Source organism: Pelophylax lessonae (assembly GCF_965119305.1).
Source record: "Pelophylax lessonae genome assembly, chromosome: 13".
NCBI classification, from domain to species: domain Eukaryota; kingdom Metazoa; phylum Chordata; class Amphibia; order Anura; family Ranidae; genus Pelophylax; species Pelophylax lessonae.
The window spans coordinates 51,765,112-51,782,178 of NC_138780.1; the positions used below are offsets into that span (position 1 = coordinate 51,765,112).

The window sequence follows — 17,067 nt, forward strand, 5'->3', positions numbered from 1 at the left end:
AGACCTGGCCACTAGGATGACAGGAATCTGTACAGCAGAGAGGGCTGGAACAATCGTTCTGTCCACCTTAGAACGCCGGCTACCTCCAGAGCCGCCAGGACACATCTTAAGCCCCCTTGGTGATTGACATAGGCAACAGTCGTGGCAATGTCCACTTAAATCCGTACACGACACCCCTGGAGACAATGTGTCCAATAATCCAGACAAAGTCTGATCGCCTGGAGCTCCAAACACATTGATCGGTAGCCTGGACTCTTCCAAAGACCAGACCCCTGGGTACACTCCGTGCCGAGGACGCCTCCCCACCCTGATAGGCTGGCATCCGTGGGGACAACCTTCCAGTACAGGGGAAGAAATGATTTTCCCTGACGAAGTGCCGGAGAATTAAGCCACCAAACCAGGGACCCTCTCGTACTCCGGCTCAACAGGATGAGATTGTCCAGAGACCGAGGATCTTTGTTTCATTTTACCAGAATCTCGCTTTGCAGAGATCTTGGGTGGAACTGTGCAAATGAAACCGCCTCAAGGGTAGACACCATCAGGCCCAGCGCTTGCATGCAAGTCCTAAGAAACGACCCGTCTGCTGGATAGCAGAAGTCGAATTGCCTCCTGCAACTTTTGAAGTTTCTCCAGATGAAGAAAGACTCTGGCTGAGGACAAATCCAGAGTCAGACACAGATAGTCAAGGCTTGTGGACGGAACCAGAGCAGACTTCTGAAGATTCAGAATCCAACCGAACACCCATAGCAATTGCAGAGTAATCTCCAAGTTGTCCAAGGCAGTGAATGACTCTGCTCGTAAGAGCAGATAGTCCAGGTACCCCAGTACCGCGATCCCCCGCTGACACAATAATGCTAGAACCGGGACCAACACTTTCGTGAAGACCCGAGGAGCGGAGACAAGACCAAAAAGGGTAACGCCACGAATTGATAATACTCCTCGCCCACGGCAAAGCGGAGGAAGCGCTGATGGGCGACACATATTGGGATGTGAAGGTAGACATCCTTGATGTCGATGGAAGTGAGAAAATCCCCCTAATGTAAAGATGCCACCACCGTGCGCATGGATTCTATTCAGAACTTCTGTACCCGCACAAAGTGGTTTAGCGCCTTGAGGTCCAGTATTGGACGCACCTTGCCCTCCTTCCTGGGGACTGTACACAGGTTTGAGTAAAAACCTTGAAAATGTTCCGACTTTGGAACCGGAACAATCACCCCCTGAAGTAACAAGTCTCGCACGGTGCCATAGAGATCCTTTAAGCGATCCAGGGACAGGCGCAGGTTTGAAGGGAAGAACCTTTCCGGAGAATATGATCAAAACTTGATCTTGTAGCCAGAGCGAATGACTTTGTGGACCCACTTGTCCTGGATCAGGGAGGTCCACGGATCCGGAAAGCAGTGAAGACGTCCCCCCACCTTAGATACGCTTGAGGGTGCCCCTTCATGCGGAGGAATGATTGTCCACAGGACTGGCAGAACCCGCTTGTGGTTTGCCCGTCCAAGACTTCTTGGAACCCCCAGCGGAGGCCCGAAAGGGTACCGCATTACAAAACGCTTAGGGATTGCAAGAGAACGTTTTGGGCACCCCCACTGTTCTGAAAAAATATTGTCAAAGAAGGTGGAAAGGGGGGGAACGCCCTTGCCGCTTTTGAAGACCTGTGGGTGCCAAAGGTGACCTGCGCCTCTGATGCTGCGTTAGTCGCATGTTCCATATGCAAAGTTTCCCACACTGATTAAATCAGTGCATCCACTAGTGACTTTTCATCTGCAGCTAGAGGAGCCGACCACTGAATCTTGAAACCGCTGAGCCCATCTGACTCCAAAAAAAACATGGTCGCCGCTATTTGCAAGGGGAAACCATAGAAAAATGTCTGCCAAGGCTACACAAACATGGCCACCGAGCTGTAGCACACAAGGCTACAAGAAAATGGCGGCACCACACAGCTCCCAGGGGGGACCAAGGAGCACAAAAAACAACCCCAACAGGAGCCCTGGCAGGCATCCCCACCAGGCCCATCCCCCTTTCCAAGGAAGGATCCTTTGGTCCCCGGCAGCGCGCTCCCCCCCATCGCCAGTGTAACCTAAAACGGTATGTCCATCCCTGGGGCGAGTGGACAGATGGGGGGGCACAGGCCGCAATAGACCACCAAGACGCGGCGGGGATGTTAGGGTCCGACCATCCCAGGGAGGGGCCCATGTCCACCCCAAAACCCGCCAGGGGTAGAGGGTGGGACAGCTACTTACCACACCAGAACAGGCCGTAAACCGGAAGTCCCCGCACTTCATACCGCAACTTGCGGCAGCTTGTTGTCCTCTGCAGTAAATGTGAGTTTTTATTTGTTTTTTTGCAATAAAGCATTACATACTTCACTATGGAAGCCTACTTTATCTCTTTGAGCAAATGGGAGTAACCGTGGTGATCTGCACATAATTGAGTACCCCACAAAAGAAAAGGATATTGAGGGACCCCCCCAATAAATAACCCCTTCCTAAAAGGAGATAAGGAGAAAAGGAGGAACCCACCATCCCTAAACATCTACCATTTATAAAAAGAATGCCTTTATTGGTGTAATGTGAGGTGAGCGGCCATTGCACCTATATGTTTTCTGGATATCTTGCTCACCCTGCATGAACACAATTTGGATATCACAGTCACATATTGTTTTTTTGGACTATCACTATCAGTCACTTTTTTTTTATGTACTATTCCTGGTCACATATGGATACGATCCAATAGGAAGATCCACACCTCTTGTTTTTCACAGAAGTATTTACTTACTTATTTATTTGCATATTCACAGTTTTATTGATTGGATTTATTGGTTCTATGTTTGGATTTTTTATCTGAAGATTTGTGCATTTTTTGGATTTATTTATCTATTTTATTTATAATGGGCAATTTGATTCTTTGTTTTACCTGCTTGGTGAGATTGCCTGTCAGTAGAATTTGGAATACTGGGTGTGCTGTAGCTGAAAACACTGGGACTTATACATCTCTATGTAACTTACCAAAGGGAAGCTTTACCGGTCTTGCTTGAGTTGAATCGTAAAACAAAGCCTAACAGGCCCTAATTCGCAATTAACTTTAAACTGATAACCTGTAAATTCCCTTAGAGCGTTCCCTATGGACAATTTTAGGTACTGACGTTTTTGGCCATTTCACAGTTGTGTGCAATCTTAAATCTTGACAGGTTTGCTAACTATTTACTTCATGCAACATCAATCTATGATTTTCTTTTACAAAAAAAGAGCATGTGTGCACTAATAAGTGTATGTTTCCTAAAAATTTGCATTTATTGCTCATGCACACTGGAGGTTTTTAAAAAGTCTGCGCCTAGGGGCGTATGGTGTTTTTTTTTTTTCTCCTGCCTCTAAACTCCCCTGCATGGTAGCCAATGTGTCTATTAACGTTGGGCTTGGGTGTGTTTGGATCGAGCTCACCAGAAAGCTGACACTACACACCGCCAATCATAGGAAACGTGTGTATGTGCAGCTGCCGGTCGGGAAATGCCTCACTGACTATGATTAGTGGTGTGCAGTGACAAGCTTCCTGGCGGGCTCGATCCAAACACCCCTGAGCCCATCGCTGGTGTCCATGACCTCGCTGGTGTCCGTGACCTCGCTGGTGTCCGTGACCTCGCTGGTGTCCGTGACCACGCTGGTGTCCGTGACCTCGCTGGTGTCCGTGACCTCGCTGGTGTCCGTGACCTCGCTGGTGTCCGTGACCTCGCTGGTGTCCGTGACCTCGCTGGTGTCCGTGACCTCGCTGGTGTCCGTGACCTCGCTGGTGTCCGTGACCTCGCTGGTGTCCGTGACCTCGCTGGTGTCCGTGACCACGCTGGTGTCCGTGACCACGCTGGTGTCCGTGACCACGCTGGTGTCCGTGACCACGCTGGTGTCCGTGACCACAGACTTTTAGCAGCAATTAGTGGAAGGAGCGTTTAGAGGCAGGAAAAAAAAAAAAAAAAAAACCTCTCCCGGGGGATCCAGGAGCAGCAGAGTTTGGGCAGAAAAAAATGCTTTCAGCGCTTGAGTGTTAATTCATTCCAATGGCCAGAATAAGTTAGTTATTCTGGCAGATTAAATGAATTCAAGTCCAAGTGCTTGACACCTGTAAACTTGTCTAAACGTGTGTAAAGCGTTGGACACTTTTTCAAGTGTCAGGCATTTTTCCTGCAAAAATGCTGCTGGTTCTAGGAAAGTTAAAAAAAAAAAAAAAAGTCCTGTGTGCATGAGGCCTTAATAAACTGCTGCACAACTATTGTGTGACATAAAAATTTGCAACAGCTGCCATTTTATTCTTCAGAGGCTCTGATTTCACAAAATGTATAATATTTTTCTAGCAAAAAAAAAAAAAAAATTCTAATTTAACATGTATATGTAAAGTGTGCAAAAATTGCCCTGGATAGCAAGCAGTTAAAAGAACACTTCTTCCATAGTTGCCAACATTTGAAAAAAATTTCCAGGGACACTATGCAGCACAGCTATTACTTACCACACCCACTTCCCTGAAGCTCCGCCCACTCCACATAATTTCCGCCTACTTATCAGATTATAGGGCTGTGATGGCGAACCTTGGCACCCCAGATGTTTTGGAACTACATTTCCCATGATGCTCATGCACTCTGTAGTGTGGTTGAGCATCATGGGAGATGTAGTTCCAAAACATCTGGGGTGCCAAGGTTCGCCATCACTGTGGGTCTAATCAATAAAGAGATAATTACGCAAAATTGAAAAAAGGGAATTTTAAACTAGAGTTGGAATAATTCTCCCATTCAGCTGCACTACTTCTGCCTAAAGTTTAAAATTCTCATCACAATTCCCTGCAATTCTAAAGTGTCAAATGTGCTCAAGTGTGACCATACAAAAAATGTAAATATAAATAAAGTGCAAAGTGTAAATAAGTACATTGTCAGGACAATGTAAATTACCCGGGACAGGCTCCTATTTGCCGGGACTGTCCCTGCAAAAACGGAACAGTTGGTAAGTTATGTTCTTCCCCCAAAATCCTGCACACATACCTCCCTACTTCTCATAGACTGGTTGCCTATTAACAAAAAAAGCTCCAGACTGGGCCACACTAAAGAAGCCCCATGAATTCTATGGAAGGATGCACAATGAATCTTTATCCAAAGAAAGGACAAGCAAGTGTAGAACGTGTGAAGACTGCTTTATGTATGTTGGGCTATTTAAAGAATGACAGTACTGAAAGTACAGCTTCCAATAAGAGCCGGTTCACACTGAGGCGATCCGACTTCGGGGGGCGACCTGTGAAGTCGCGTGCACCGCGACTTCGGCGCGCCTTGCAGGGACTTCAAATAATGGAAGTCTATGCAAGTTTCTCTGAGGTCACCCCAAAGTAGTACAGGACCCTTTTTCTAAGTCGGAGCGACTTGTGTCACTCCTATTAGAACGGGTCCTGTACTACTCAATGGACCGCGACCGACCGCGACTTGTCAGGCTGACAAGACGCGCTAGTGTGAATGGGCTCTTAAAGCCTGGGGGGGGGGGGGGGATTTCCCCTAAATTTCAGTTCCTGTGAGACTCATCAGGACAGAAAGTGATGGGATTAATCTTCATTAAGGATTCAACACCGTAACAAAACACATCTCCCTACGATGGCCATCTTTGGTATGGAGAGCTCGCCATCGGAGCCTTTGAGAGCTACAAGAAACCGGTCAGAAATTCAAATAGCCAAAAAAACTTAAAAGTGATATCTTGGCTTTACTGGCTATTGAAATAGCCCAATTCATTCAAATATGAAATACAGACTGGAATTGCTTTTAATTAGGATTTCACTACAATGACAAAAGTGAAAAAGTCAATGCATGTTTACGTTCATCCTTTGTTGCACGAGTTAAATTTTTACTTTTTTTTTTTTTCTTTTATATTCGTATTTCTTCTAATGCCATCTGAATCTTCCGCAGCGGACAATTTGCACAGCCTTTTGTCACAAGAAGGCCTCTTACACACGATACTCCTGATTGAACATCTTTTTCAGCTGTAAATTTCAGGTGTATTTGTCTTATTAAAATGCACGCATTTTTGCGCATTCGCGTGAATTTTCGTGCATATGCGTTTGCGCAAATTTGCGTCTTTTCACGCAAATGTATTCCCGCATTTTTGTAAAATATGCAAATTAGCATTTTTCAGATCAACAGTATGTTCGTGTGCGTTCATTTGTTTGCAATCGCCCGTATTTGCGCGCATTAGCAATAAATTACTGTCCAAAAATGCAGATTTTTCTATTTAGTTCTTACTAAAAGAATGAACGTCGCTCATTTACGCGCCTGTGTGCATAGGCACATTACAAAGAATGGGCTGTATTTTAGTTCAGAAAAAAAAAAAAGCTGTACTGAGCTTTTTTAACCGGTTGCCGACCGCCGCAAGTACATATATTGCGCCGGTCAGCCCCGGCCAGGCAAAGTGATGTATGGGTACGTCACTAGCCTGTCACTAGCTTGTGAGCCAATAGCGGGCGCCCGCGGAGGAGCACGCCCGCCCGGGCTCGTTCCCTAACAAGTCAGTGCGTGTGACCGGCGGACCAGATGTCCACCGGTCACTCGCGATCGTTCGCCGTGAAGGGAGAAAGGCAGGCAGCTAATAAAAACAAGCCGCCTGTCATTCTCCCCTGTGTAAAAATGGAGATCACACGGTTCTACTATGTAGGACCGTTGATCTCTGTTCTTACACCAGTAGCCATGTCCAATCACAGTTAGAAACACGCCCCTAAGGACACACTTAACCCCTCCCTCTCCAAAAAAGTTAACCCCTTCCCTGCCAGTGTCATTTTGCAGTAACAGTGCATATTTATGGCACTAATTACTGTAGTAATGTCACTGGTACCTCCAAAAGTGTCAAAAATGTCAGTCAAGGGTTCGATCTGTCCGCCACAATGTCACAGTCCCGCAAAAAAAATTACAGATCGCCGCCATTACTCGTTAAAAAAAAAAAACAACAAAAATGACAAAAATCTTTCCCTTTGTTAGTAAACACAATAACTTTTGCGCAAACCAATCAAAATACACTTTTTGCAATTTTTTTTTTTACCAAACATATGTAACATAAAACAAATTGGCCTAAAATGTTAAAAAATTTGATTTTTACATTTTTTTGGGGAATTTCATATAAAAAAAGTGAAAAATATTGTTATTTTTGCAAAATTGTCGCTCTTTTTTTGTTTATAGCGCATGATCAAAAAAAAAACGCACAGGTGATCAAATACCACCAAAAGAAAGCTCTGTTTGTGGGAAAAAAAGGACGTCAAATTTGTTTAGGTACAGCGTCCCACGACTGCGCAATTGTCCGTTAAAATCACGCAGTGCCGAATCGCAAAAAAACCCCTGGTCGGAATGGGGGTAAAATCTTCCGGGGCTTAAGTGGTTAAAGTCACGCAGTGCCGAATCGCAAAATAGGGCCTGGTCAGGAAGGGGATAAAATCTTCTGGGGCTGAAGTGGTTAAGCTGCAGTGTGCAAGAGGCCGAAAAGGGAAGAAACATTCAACTTTATTCCAGGAAGTTGAAGGATGACTTGCAATCCCCAGAATTTTTTTTTTTTTTTTTAACATGTCAGCTCTTTCCACTCCAAGGATTCTAGAGAGACTAAAAAAAAAAAAAAGAAAAAAAAAAAAAAAGAAAAAAAAAAAAGAAGAAAAGCCCCCTCTTTGGTTGTTTCCAGGACAAATAAAGCGATGTGAAAGGTACAAAATGCCAGAGCAGTTAGTAAACTGTACTTCGGCAGTCTGCATGTTGTCACTATAAACTGTGCTGTATACATTAAACAGATTGTGGAGGAAAAAAAGGGGGGGGGGGCTGAGCATGCTATGCACACAATACTGATGTATGAAAGTCAGGACTTCTTGCCAAAAAACTGTGAATATGATCTGTAAAGTGTGCATGCTTACGCACGTAAAAATTATTCTAAAGCCAAAAATGCTAAAAAAAAAAATGCTAAAAAAAAAAATGTAGTGATCGTGTAATTTGTGCATATTAGCATGCTTTTCCATGCATTTGTACTGATCTAAATGTGATGCTAGTTTGCGCATATTTACGCATGTGTGTGTATACAGGCCCATTGGAAGCAATAGGCTGCATTCGGATCATTAGAAAAAAGCCTGAATGCCTAACAATGACGATTTTGGTGCTTCCGTGCAGAAGCCTTTCTAATCACAAGGTTCATGGACTTTAGGCCATCCGGTTGCTGACATTAACCTGAAAAATAAATGGATACTCCCGATTTTTTTTTTTTTACCTGCCTTGTATTTGAATAAGAGTCCATTCACACTAGCAAGTCGCGGTCGGTCACTCGCCATTGAGTAGTACAGGAGCCGTTCTAATAGGAGCGACACAAGTCGCTCCAACTTAGAAAAAGGGTCCTGTACTACTTTGGGGCGACCTGGAGGCGACTTGCATCGACTTCAATTATATGAAGTCCCTGCAAGTCGTGCCGAAGTCGCAGTGCGAGGGACTTCACAGGTCGCCCCACAAAGTCGCGTCGCGCCAGTCTGAATGGGCTGTAATATATACTTACCTTCCTTCTACTTCCTCCCTCTGCGGCCGCGGCCCGCGCCGTCACTTCCTTCTTGCGTTGACTCCTGGGAGCCGGACGTCATCACTCCCAGGAATCAATGCGCCTGCACCGGCCCCGCTCGTCATTTCCGGTGCAGGCGCGGCATTCCCTGCTAAACAGCTTCTGGGCATGCCCAGAAGCAGTGCAGGGATGACACGCCTGCCCCGGAAGTGACGGCAGGGCTGGTGCAGGGCATTCTGGGATGAAGAGGACACCGAAGAGGACGCCCTGGCTTCAGCTGCCCACACCTGAGATGGCAGCACTGGACAAGACATTTTCAAGGTAAGTATTTCTTCTAAAAGGTAAGTGCAACCTGGGGCAATTCAGAGGCTATCCATTCTGGAATGCACTAGCCCTGACTGTCCCGGGGGTATTTTCTTCTAAAACAACTTTTCTGAGGCCGGAACTCCGCTTTAAACACAAAAGCTACCTGGTAAGAATAATCAATCTCAGGCACACCGTTCATTGGCTGGTGTGCGCAATCCTGGCATGTTCCTGCACCCATGAGGCACAGGAGCAGTGTCTAGCTCTGCTGCCTGCCAAAATCTAGAACAGCCTTAAATACGCCGTTGTACGCTGTTGGAGCCCAATGGGTTCAGGGATGTATGCCCGGAAATGAAGAATGAAGCACACAGTCAGTGTGTGAAACGCGTCTACCTTGTCACGATTGTCATATTTGGATGTCCAGTCAATAAATCTGGATTTTGACTCAACCTGGAGTGCTGCCAATTCCTTTTCCTTTATCAAGTTTTCATGGAGGCGAGCCGGGGCATGCACCGGTGTGAGTCATCAGGCAATTACACCACCTTGAGCAGTGAGTTCTTGTCTCTTCAATTGCCTATGATAAGTAGTGGCAAGAGGAATGCAGAGAGGAGTGTGTAAGCCTTCCATCCCTCTGCATTCCACTTGCCACTGCCGATGTTCCGTGAAAATTCCCTACCCTCGTCACTTCCGGTGAGGGTACGTCCTACATCAGCTGAGCCGCTTGCCAGTGCGCATGCGCACAGCTGCAGAGGGTAGGGAATTTTCAAGGGGTAGTGTTTCTTCACGGAACTCTGCCTCACTCATCAGCTGTTATCGCACAAAATCATCTCGGCTCCAACCCGTCAGACTTCCCTCCTCTCTGCTCCAGGAAAATGTAATCGGCAGCGGGTCTATGAAAATACAAATCACGGCTACAGTGTTTTAGAACGTAACAGTCACTCAGTTGGGACGCCGCACCTGCTGATGAGGGAAGTCTCCAAGATGATTTCATTTAGCGGCTGGGCATGCGCAGTGGGACCGCTGATAAATGATGCGGTGTAAGGTTAAAAAAACACTACCCCATGAAAATTCCCTACCCTCCACAGCTGTGAGCATGTGCACTGGGAAGCGGCTCAGCTGTTGAATGACGTACCCTCACCGGAAGTGACGAGGGTAGGGAGTTTTCACGGGGTAGGGTTTTTTTAACGTTCGCATGTGCTCGAAGCTGGAGATAAGTGCTAGTTCTCAAACAGCCGCCTCCTTGCTAGCTACATGGTCGAATGCAAAGGAGCGGGGGGGTGTGTCCGATCTGTTTTTAAAGCTTACAACGATTGTAGGAACATGGTACAACTACATGTACTAGTCCCCTAGGGGACAGAACATTCAAAGAAAATTGAAATGTGTCGTGATTACATGCACAAGGATGCAAAGGAGTCCCATGCAGGCAGTCGCACTGATGAGACATCTGCTGCTCCCAATCTGGTATCTGTGTGGGTGCTTGGCCCTGAGCACATATTGTGTGAGATTGGGGACACGCCACTTCACCCACATGGATATCAAATCGGGAGCTACACCTGTGTCCGTGCAGCTGCTTCTTCCCAATTGACATCAATGCACAAGGAATGCATGGAACACCTGCGCATCCCCATGCACTGAAGCGCACTCTAGCACCGGGAATAATTTTTTATTCCCAAAATGTTCTTTTTTTTTTTTTTTTTTTTTTTTTTTAGGTATGTGTATAAAATATAATTTAAATAATAATAATTGTGCAATCTGCTAAAATATAGAAGAATAAAAGAATAAAGCTGGCCATAAACTAGCCGAAAAATCATTTGATTTTTCGTTTTTTTGAAAATGAGTTTGACCGTGAGAGCAGATGATTGTGCCATCGTGTAATGACCGAATTTCAAACGATAAATCATTCAATGGACGTTTTTCCTTCAGTTTGTCACATATGCCCGGTGCAAGCAGTTCGGCTGAGAAACACATTAACCTTTCAATTCATTGTTTCGGGAGCGTCTCAGGTACAGAGAGCCCCGGTCACCCCCTCTCTTCATGTCACCTCCCCCTCTCTCTCTCTCTGCCTGTCACCACCCCCCCCTCTCTGCCTGTCACCCTCTCTCTCTCTCTGCCTGTCACTCCCCCTCTCTTCATGTCACCACCCCCTCTCTCTCTCTCTGCCTGTCACCCCCCTCCCTCTCTCTCTCTGCCTGTCACCCCCCCTCTTTCTCTCTGCCTGTCACCCTCTCTCTCTCTCTCTGCCTGTCACCCCCCCTCTTTCTCTCTGCCTGTCACCCTCTCTCTCTCTCTGCCTGTCACCCCCCCTCCCTCTCTCTCTCTCTGCCTGTCACTCCCCCTCTCTCTCTCTCTCTCTCTGCCTGTCACCCCCCCTCCCTCTCTCTCTCTGCCTGTCACCCCCCTCCCTCTCTCTGCCTGTCCCCCCCCTCTCTCTCTCTGCCTGTCACCCCCCTCTCTCTCTCTGCCTGTCACCCCCCCCCTCTCTCTCTCTGCCTGTCATCCCCCCCCCTCTCTCTCTCTGCCTGTCACCCCCCCCTCCCTCTCTCTCTGCCTGTCACCCCCCCCTCCCTCTCTCTCTCTGCCTGTCACCCCCCCTCCCTCTCTCTGCCTGTCACCCCCCCTCCCTCTCTCTGCCTGTCACCCCCCCTCCCTCTCTCTGCCTGTCACCCCCCCCTCCCTCTCTCTGCCTGTCACCCCCCCCTCCCTCTCTCTGCCTGTCACCCCCCCCTCTCTCTCTCTGCCTGTCACCCCCCCTCCCTCTCTCTGCCTGTCACCCCCCCCTCCCTCTCTCTGCCTGTCACCCCCCCCTCCCTCTCTCTGCCTGTCACCCCCCCCTCTCTCTCTCTGCCTGTCACCCCCCCCTCTCTCTCTCTGCCTGTCACCCCCCCTCCCTCTCTCTGCCTGTCACCCCCCCCTCCCTCTCTCTGCCTGTCACCCCCCCTCCCTCTCTCTGCCTGTCACCCCCCCCTCTCTCTCTCTGCCTGTCACCCCCCCCCTCTCTCTGCCTGTCACTCCCCCTCTCTCTCTCTCTGCCTTTCACCCCCCTCCCTCTCTCTCTCTGTCTGTCACCCCCCCCCTCTCTCTCTCTCTGCCTGTCACCCCCCTCTCTCCCTCTGCCTGTCACCCCCTCTCTCTCTCTCTGCCTGTCACCCCCCCTCCCTCTCTCTCTCTGCCTGTCACCCCCCCCCTCTCTCTCTCCCCCTCTGTCCCTGTCATCCCAGGGGGCACCGATACAGCTCCTCGCCAAGGGCGCTGGAGATCCTAGGTACGCCTCTGCCCATTAACTGGACGAAAAACGACAGATTTCCAAAGGACTTTTCGGCTAGTGTATGGCCAGCATAAGACCTGTGGAATGCATTGTGTATTTATCACCCACTCTATACAATATTCATCTTCAGTAATAACAAAAATTAAAAAAAAAAATAAATATTGAAAGGCCAAACAAGAAATGCATTAGGATTGCAATGGAGGTGAGTGAATTTCTCCATTATAAGGGAGGTCAGTAGGAGAGGGGCCCCTAGCAATGTCTGAGGAGCCCTGCCTGCTGAATGACAGCTGACTGTACTGTATACACATAACATGAATAACACGATAAACCCATACATACATCCGAGAAGGGAACACCTCGATCCTGTCCTTGCCCGACATCTTTCTTCACAGCCTCAGATCTTCCTCTCCGCTAATACCAGTTTCTGCGATCAGACAGAAGCACTGGGGGTCATGTGACATTAGCGGCAAGGGCGGGGCCTCGTGACCAATCACATGATGTCGCCCAATCCCTCACAAGCGAGAACTCGTTTCTGGCGAGAATCACTTCGGAGTTTTTACTGCACTTCTGATTAGAGGAATAAATGACTGTGTATAAGTGGGCTGTCCCTGTACTATACACCTGAGGTTTCTACCTACAGTTATTTCAATGGCCCCGCCCGCTCACCTTGATTGGACAATCTATATGCCAGAGACAAAGATGGCCAACAAGGTCGTACGGGATGTGTACGCTCTACCCTTCTGTGTTCTCTATGGTTCCGCTTTGTAAAGCCGCATGCGCAGTGACTTCCTGCCGGGACGCATGCTGATGAAATAGTGCGGCGTGTGCCGAAGGAAGTGTCGTACGGCCCGGTTACTTTAGCTTAGCAGCCACGGCAGCGGAGACAAGTGAGTAATGCTTTTCTCCTATTGGCGAGCGGACCGGTCCGTGTCTTGTTTATTTCATGAATCCATATGTGAGCTGACCCAGCCTAGGAGAGGAGTGCATTCGGCCTATGGTGGGAACTCCTACATTGCCTTGTGCTGGATGGGAGGATCCATTAACCACTAACAACCCACTGGGCACTTATACCCCATTCTTAACCAGATCCTACCTCCTTCCTAACCAGATCCTACCCCCTCCCTAACCAGATCCTAACCCCTCCCTAACCAGATCCTACCCCATCCCTAACCAGATCCTACCCCATCCCTAACCAGATCCTACCCCATCCCTAACCAGATCCTACCCGATCCCTAACCAGATCCTACCCGATCCCTAACCAGATCCTACCCGATCCCTAACCAGATCCTACCCCATCCCTAACCAGATCCTACCCCCTCCCTAACCAGATCCTACCCCCTCCCTAACCAGATCCTACCCCCTCCCTAACCAGATTCCTAACCCCTCCCTAACCAGATCCTACCCCCTCCCTAACCCCTCCCTAACCAGATCCTACCCCATCCCTAACCAGATCCTACCCCATCCCTAACCAGATCCTACCCCATCCCTAACCAGATCCTAACCCCTCCCTAACCAGATCCTACCCCATCCCTAACCAGATCCTACCCCATCCCTAACCAGATCCTACCCCATCCCTAACCAGATCCTACCCCATCCCTAACCAGATCCTACCCCATCCCTAACCAGATCCCAACCCCTCCCTAACCAGATCCCAACCCCTCCCTAACCAGATCCCAACCCCTTCCTAACCAGATCCCAACCCCTTCCTAACCAGATCCCAACCCCTTCCTAACCAGATCCCAACCCCATCCCTAACCAGATCCCACCCCATCCCTAACCAGATCCCACCCCATCCCTAACCAGATCCCACCCCATCCCTAACCAGATCCTACCCCCATCCCTAACCAGATCCTACCCCCATCCCTAACCAGATCCTACCCCCATCCCTAACCAGATCCTACCCCCTCCCTAACCAGATCCTAACCCCCTCCCTAACCAGATCCTAACCCCTCCCTAACCAGATCCTAACCAGATCCTAACCCCTCCCTAACCAGATCCTAACCAGATCCTACCCCCTCCCTAACCAGATCCTACCCCCATCCCTAACCAGATCCTACCCCCATCCCTAACCAGATCCTACCCCCATCCCTAACCAGATCCTACCCCCATCCCTAACCAGATCCTACCCCCATCCCTAACCAGATCCTACCCCCATCCCTAACCAGATCCTACCCCCATCCCTAACCAGATCCTACCCCCATCCCTAACCAGATCCTACCCCCATCCCTAACCAGATCCTACCCCCATCCCTAACCAGATCCTACCCCCATCCCTAACCAGATCCTACCCCCATCCCTAACCAGATCCTACCCCCATCCCTAACCAGATCCTACCCCCATCCCTAACCAGATCCTACCCCCATCCCTAACCAGATCCTACCCCCATCCCTAACCAGATCCTACCCCCCTCCCTAACCAGATCCTACCCCCCTCCCTAACCAGATCCTACCCCCCTCCCTAACCAGATCCTACCCCCCTCCCTAACCAGATCCTACCCCCCTCCCTAACCAGATCCTACCCCCCTCCCTAACCAGATCCTACCCCCATCCCTAACCAGATCCTACCCCATCCCTAACCAGATCCTAACCCCCCCCCTAACCAGATCCTAACCCCCCCCCTAACCAGATCCTAACCCCCCCCCTAACCAGATCCTAACCCCCCCCCCCTAACCAGATCCTAACCCCCCCCCCTAACCAGATCCTAACCCCCCCCCTAACCAGATCCTAACCCCCCCCTAACCAGATCCCAACCCCATCCCTAACCAGATCCCATCCCTAACCAGATCCCAACCCCATCCCTAACCAGATCCTACCCCCTCCCTAACCAGATCCCAACCCCTCCCTAACCAGATCCTAACCCCCTCCCTAACCAGATCCTACCCCCTCCCTAACCAGATCCCAACCCCATCCCTAACCAGATCCTAACCGCCTCCCTAACCAGATCCTAACCGCCTCCCTAACCAGATCCTAACCGCCTCCCTAACCGGGCCATTTTCAGATTTCAGCGCTCTCACATTTTGAATGACAATTACTCAGTCATGCAACACTGTACCCATATGCAATCTTTGTCCCCACCCACACACAAATAGAGATTTCTTTTGGTGGTATTTAACCTCTTAAGGACTGCCCGCTGCAGTTTTACTGCGGCAGACTGGCCCTCCTGCGTGAACCGACGTAGCTCTGCGTCGGTCGCACGCCTGCAGTTAGGGGGCGAGCGCGCACCGCCGGCAGCACACTCCCGCCCCCCACCACTCGGCTCCGATTGCTGCCCACTGAGAGAGGACGGTCAGCTGTTGTAAATAGACATATGCCAGTTTTTCGGTAATTCGATATATCGCGGTATTGTTATTGTGGCATTTTTAAAATACCGAGTTTCTCTGCTCCTGGGTCTGACTTGTGAATTGATACATTTCAGTGAGCTGGATGACTCATTCACTCACACAGCTAATGCCTTTCAGCATTAAGTCTCCCAGTAACTATAAACAAAAATGATTACATTGTATCTTTTCCTTCCCTCTGCCAGGGAGAAAGGAAGTTTAACCTCTTAAAGACTGGATCTTTCTATGACACTTGTTGCTTGCAAGTTAAAATCAGTTTTTTTTTTGCTAGAAAAGTACTTAGAACCCCCAAACATTTTATATATTTTTTTAGCAGAGACCCTACAGAAAAAAATGGCGATTGTTGTAATATTTTATGTCACACTGTATTTGCGCAGCAGTCTTTCAAACTCAATTAATAGACTTTAATGAATAAAAAAAAAAAAAACCGTAAAGTTATCCCAATTTTTTTTTTTGTTACACAGAGAATCGTGATCTTTATTCCAAGCTAAAAAATCGTGATTCTCATTTTGGCCAGAATCGTGCAGCTCTAAAATATATATAATATACATATACACACACGCATAGCAGCCCACATTACATTATTATATAGCCATCAAGCAGTGTCTGGCCTACCTGGTGATGACTGGTCCTGGCGCTCTGATCCGATGGCCTGGTCTTTAAAGGGGCAAATCCTTGCGATCCAGAAGTGGTTAAACCTGCAGGAGGAGCGGTGTTTTTATCTATTAATGACTTTACTATTGCTTTAGGCCTGGTTCACATGTATGCGGGTTGGTGGTTCACATGTATGCGGGTTGGCGGTTCACATGTATGCGGGTTGGCGGCCCACATTTGCACAGGCATAGCAGCCCATTGATTTGAACGGGCTGCTATGCCCTCATTTTCCGCAGAAAAAAGGTGCATGCAGCATTTTTTTTAAATTCAGTGGCCTTGAAATCCATCCTGCTTTTGCACCATGCGACTAACCTGCAGTTCCTGCTCTGGCAAGCTTTCTGCATTTTTTGTATACGTGGGCACGGCATTTAAAAATAAACAGTTTGCGTGTGCAGCAACGGCAGGTAAGTCGCATGGTGCAAAAGAAGGATGGATTTCATGGCCACTGCATTTTTTTAAATTCTGCATGCACCTTTTTTCAGCTGAAAACGCAGGCATAGCAGCTCAAGCCCATTCACGTCAATGGGCTGCTATGCCTGTGCAAATGTGGGCCCCCAACCCGCATACATGTGAACCAGGCCTAAAGCAATAGTAAAGTCATTAATTGGTTAAACCTGCAGGAGGACCGGTGTTTTTATCTATTAATGACTTTACTATTGCTTTAGGCCTGGTTCACATGTATGCGGGTTGGTGGTTCACATGTATGCGGGTTGGGGGCCCACATTTGCACAGGCATAGCAGCCCATTGACGTGACTGGGCTTGAGCTGCTATGCCTGCGTTTTCAGCTGAAAAAAGGTGCATGCAGAATTTAAAAAAAATGCAGTGGCCATGAAATCCATCCTTCTTTTGCACCATGCGACTTGCCTGCCATTGCTGCACACACAAACTGTTTTTAAATGCCGTGCCCACGTATACAAAAAATGCAGAAAGCTTGCCAGAGCAGGAACTGCAGGTTAGTCGCATGGTGCAAAAGCAGGATG

At 48.5% G+C, this 17,067-nt stretch overlaps 2 protein-coding genes across 2 annotated transcripts in view; one reads left to right on the plus strand and one right to left on the minus strand.

Annotated features, from left to right (window-relative positions):
- ATP6V1D (ATPase H+ transporting V1 subunit D) overlaps nucleotides 1-12,590 on the minus strand; it is a 64,164-nt gene extending 51,574 nt beyond the window's left edge. The window contains exon 1 of the mRNA XM_082242583.1: nucleotides 12,436-12,590. Coding sequence (XP_082098709.1) covers nucleotides 12,436-12,476 — 41 coding nt within the window. The 5' untranslated portion in view covers nucleotides 12,477-12,590. The remainder of the gene's footprint in view (nucleotides 1-12,435) is intronic.
- Nucleotides 12,591-12,827: 237 nt separating this feature from the next.
- EIF2S1 (eukaryotic translation initiation factor 2 subunit alpha) overlaps nucleotides 12,828-17,067 on the plus strand; it is a 48,663-nt gene continuing 44,423 nt past the window's right edge. The window contains exon 1 of the mRNA XM_082242582.1: nucleotides 12,828-12,983. The gene's annotated coding sequence lies outside the window, so the exon portion shown is untranslated. The remainder of the gene's footprint in view (nucleotides 12,984-17,067) is intronic.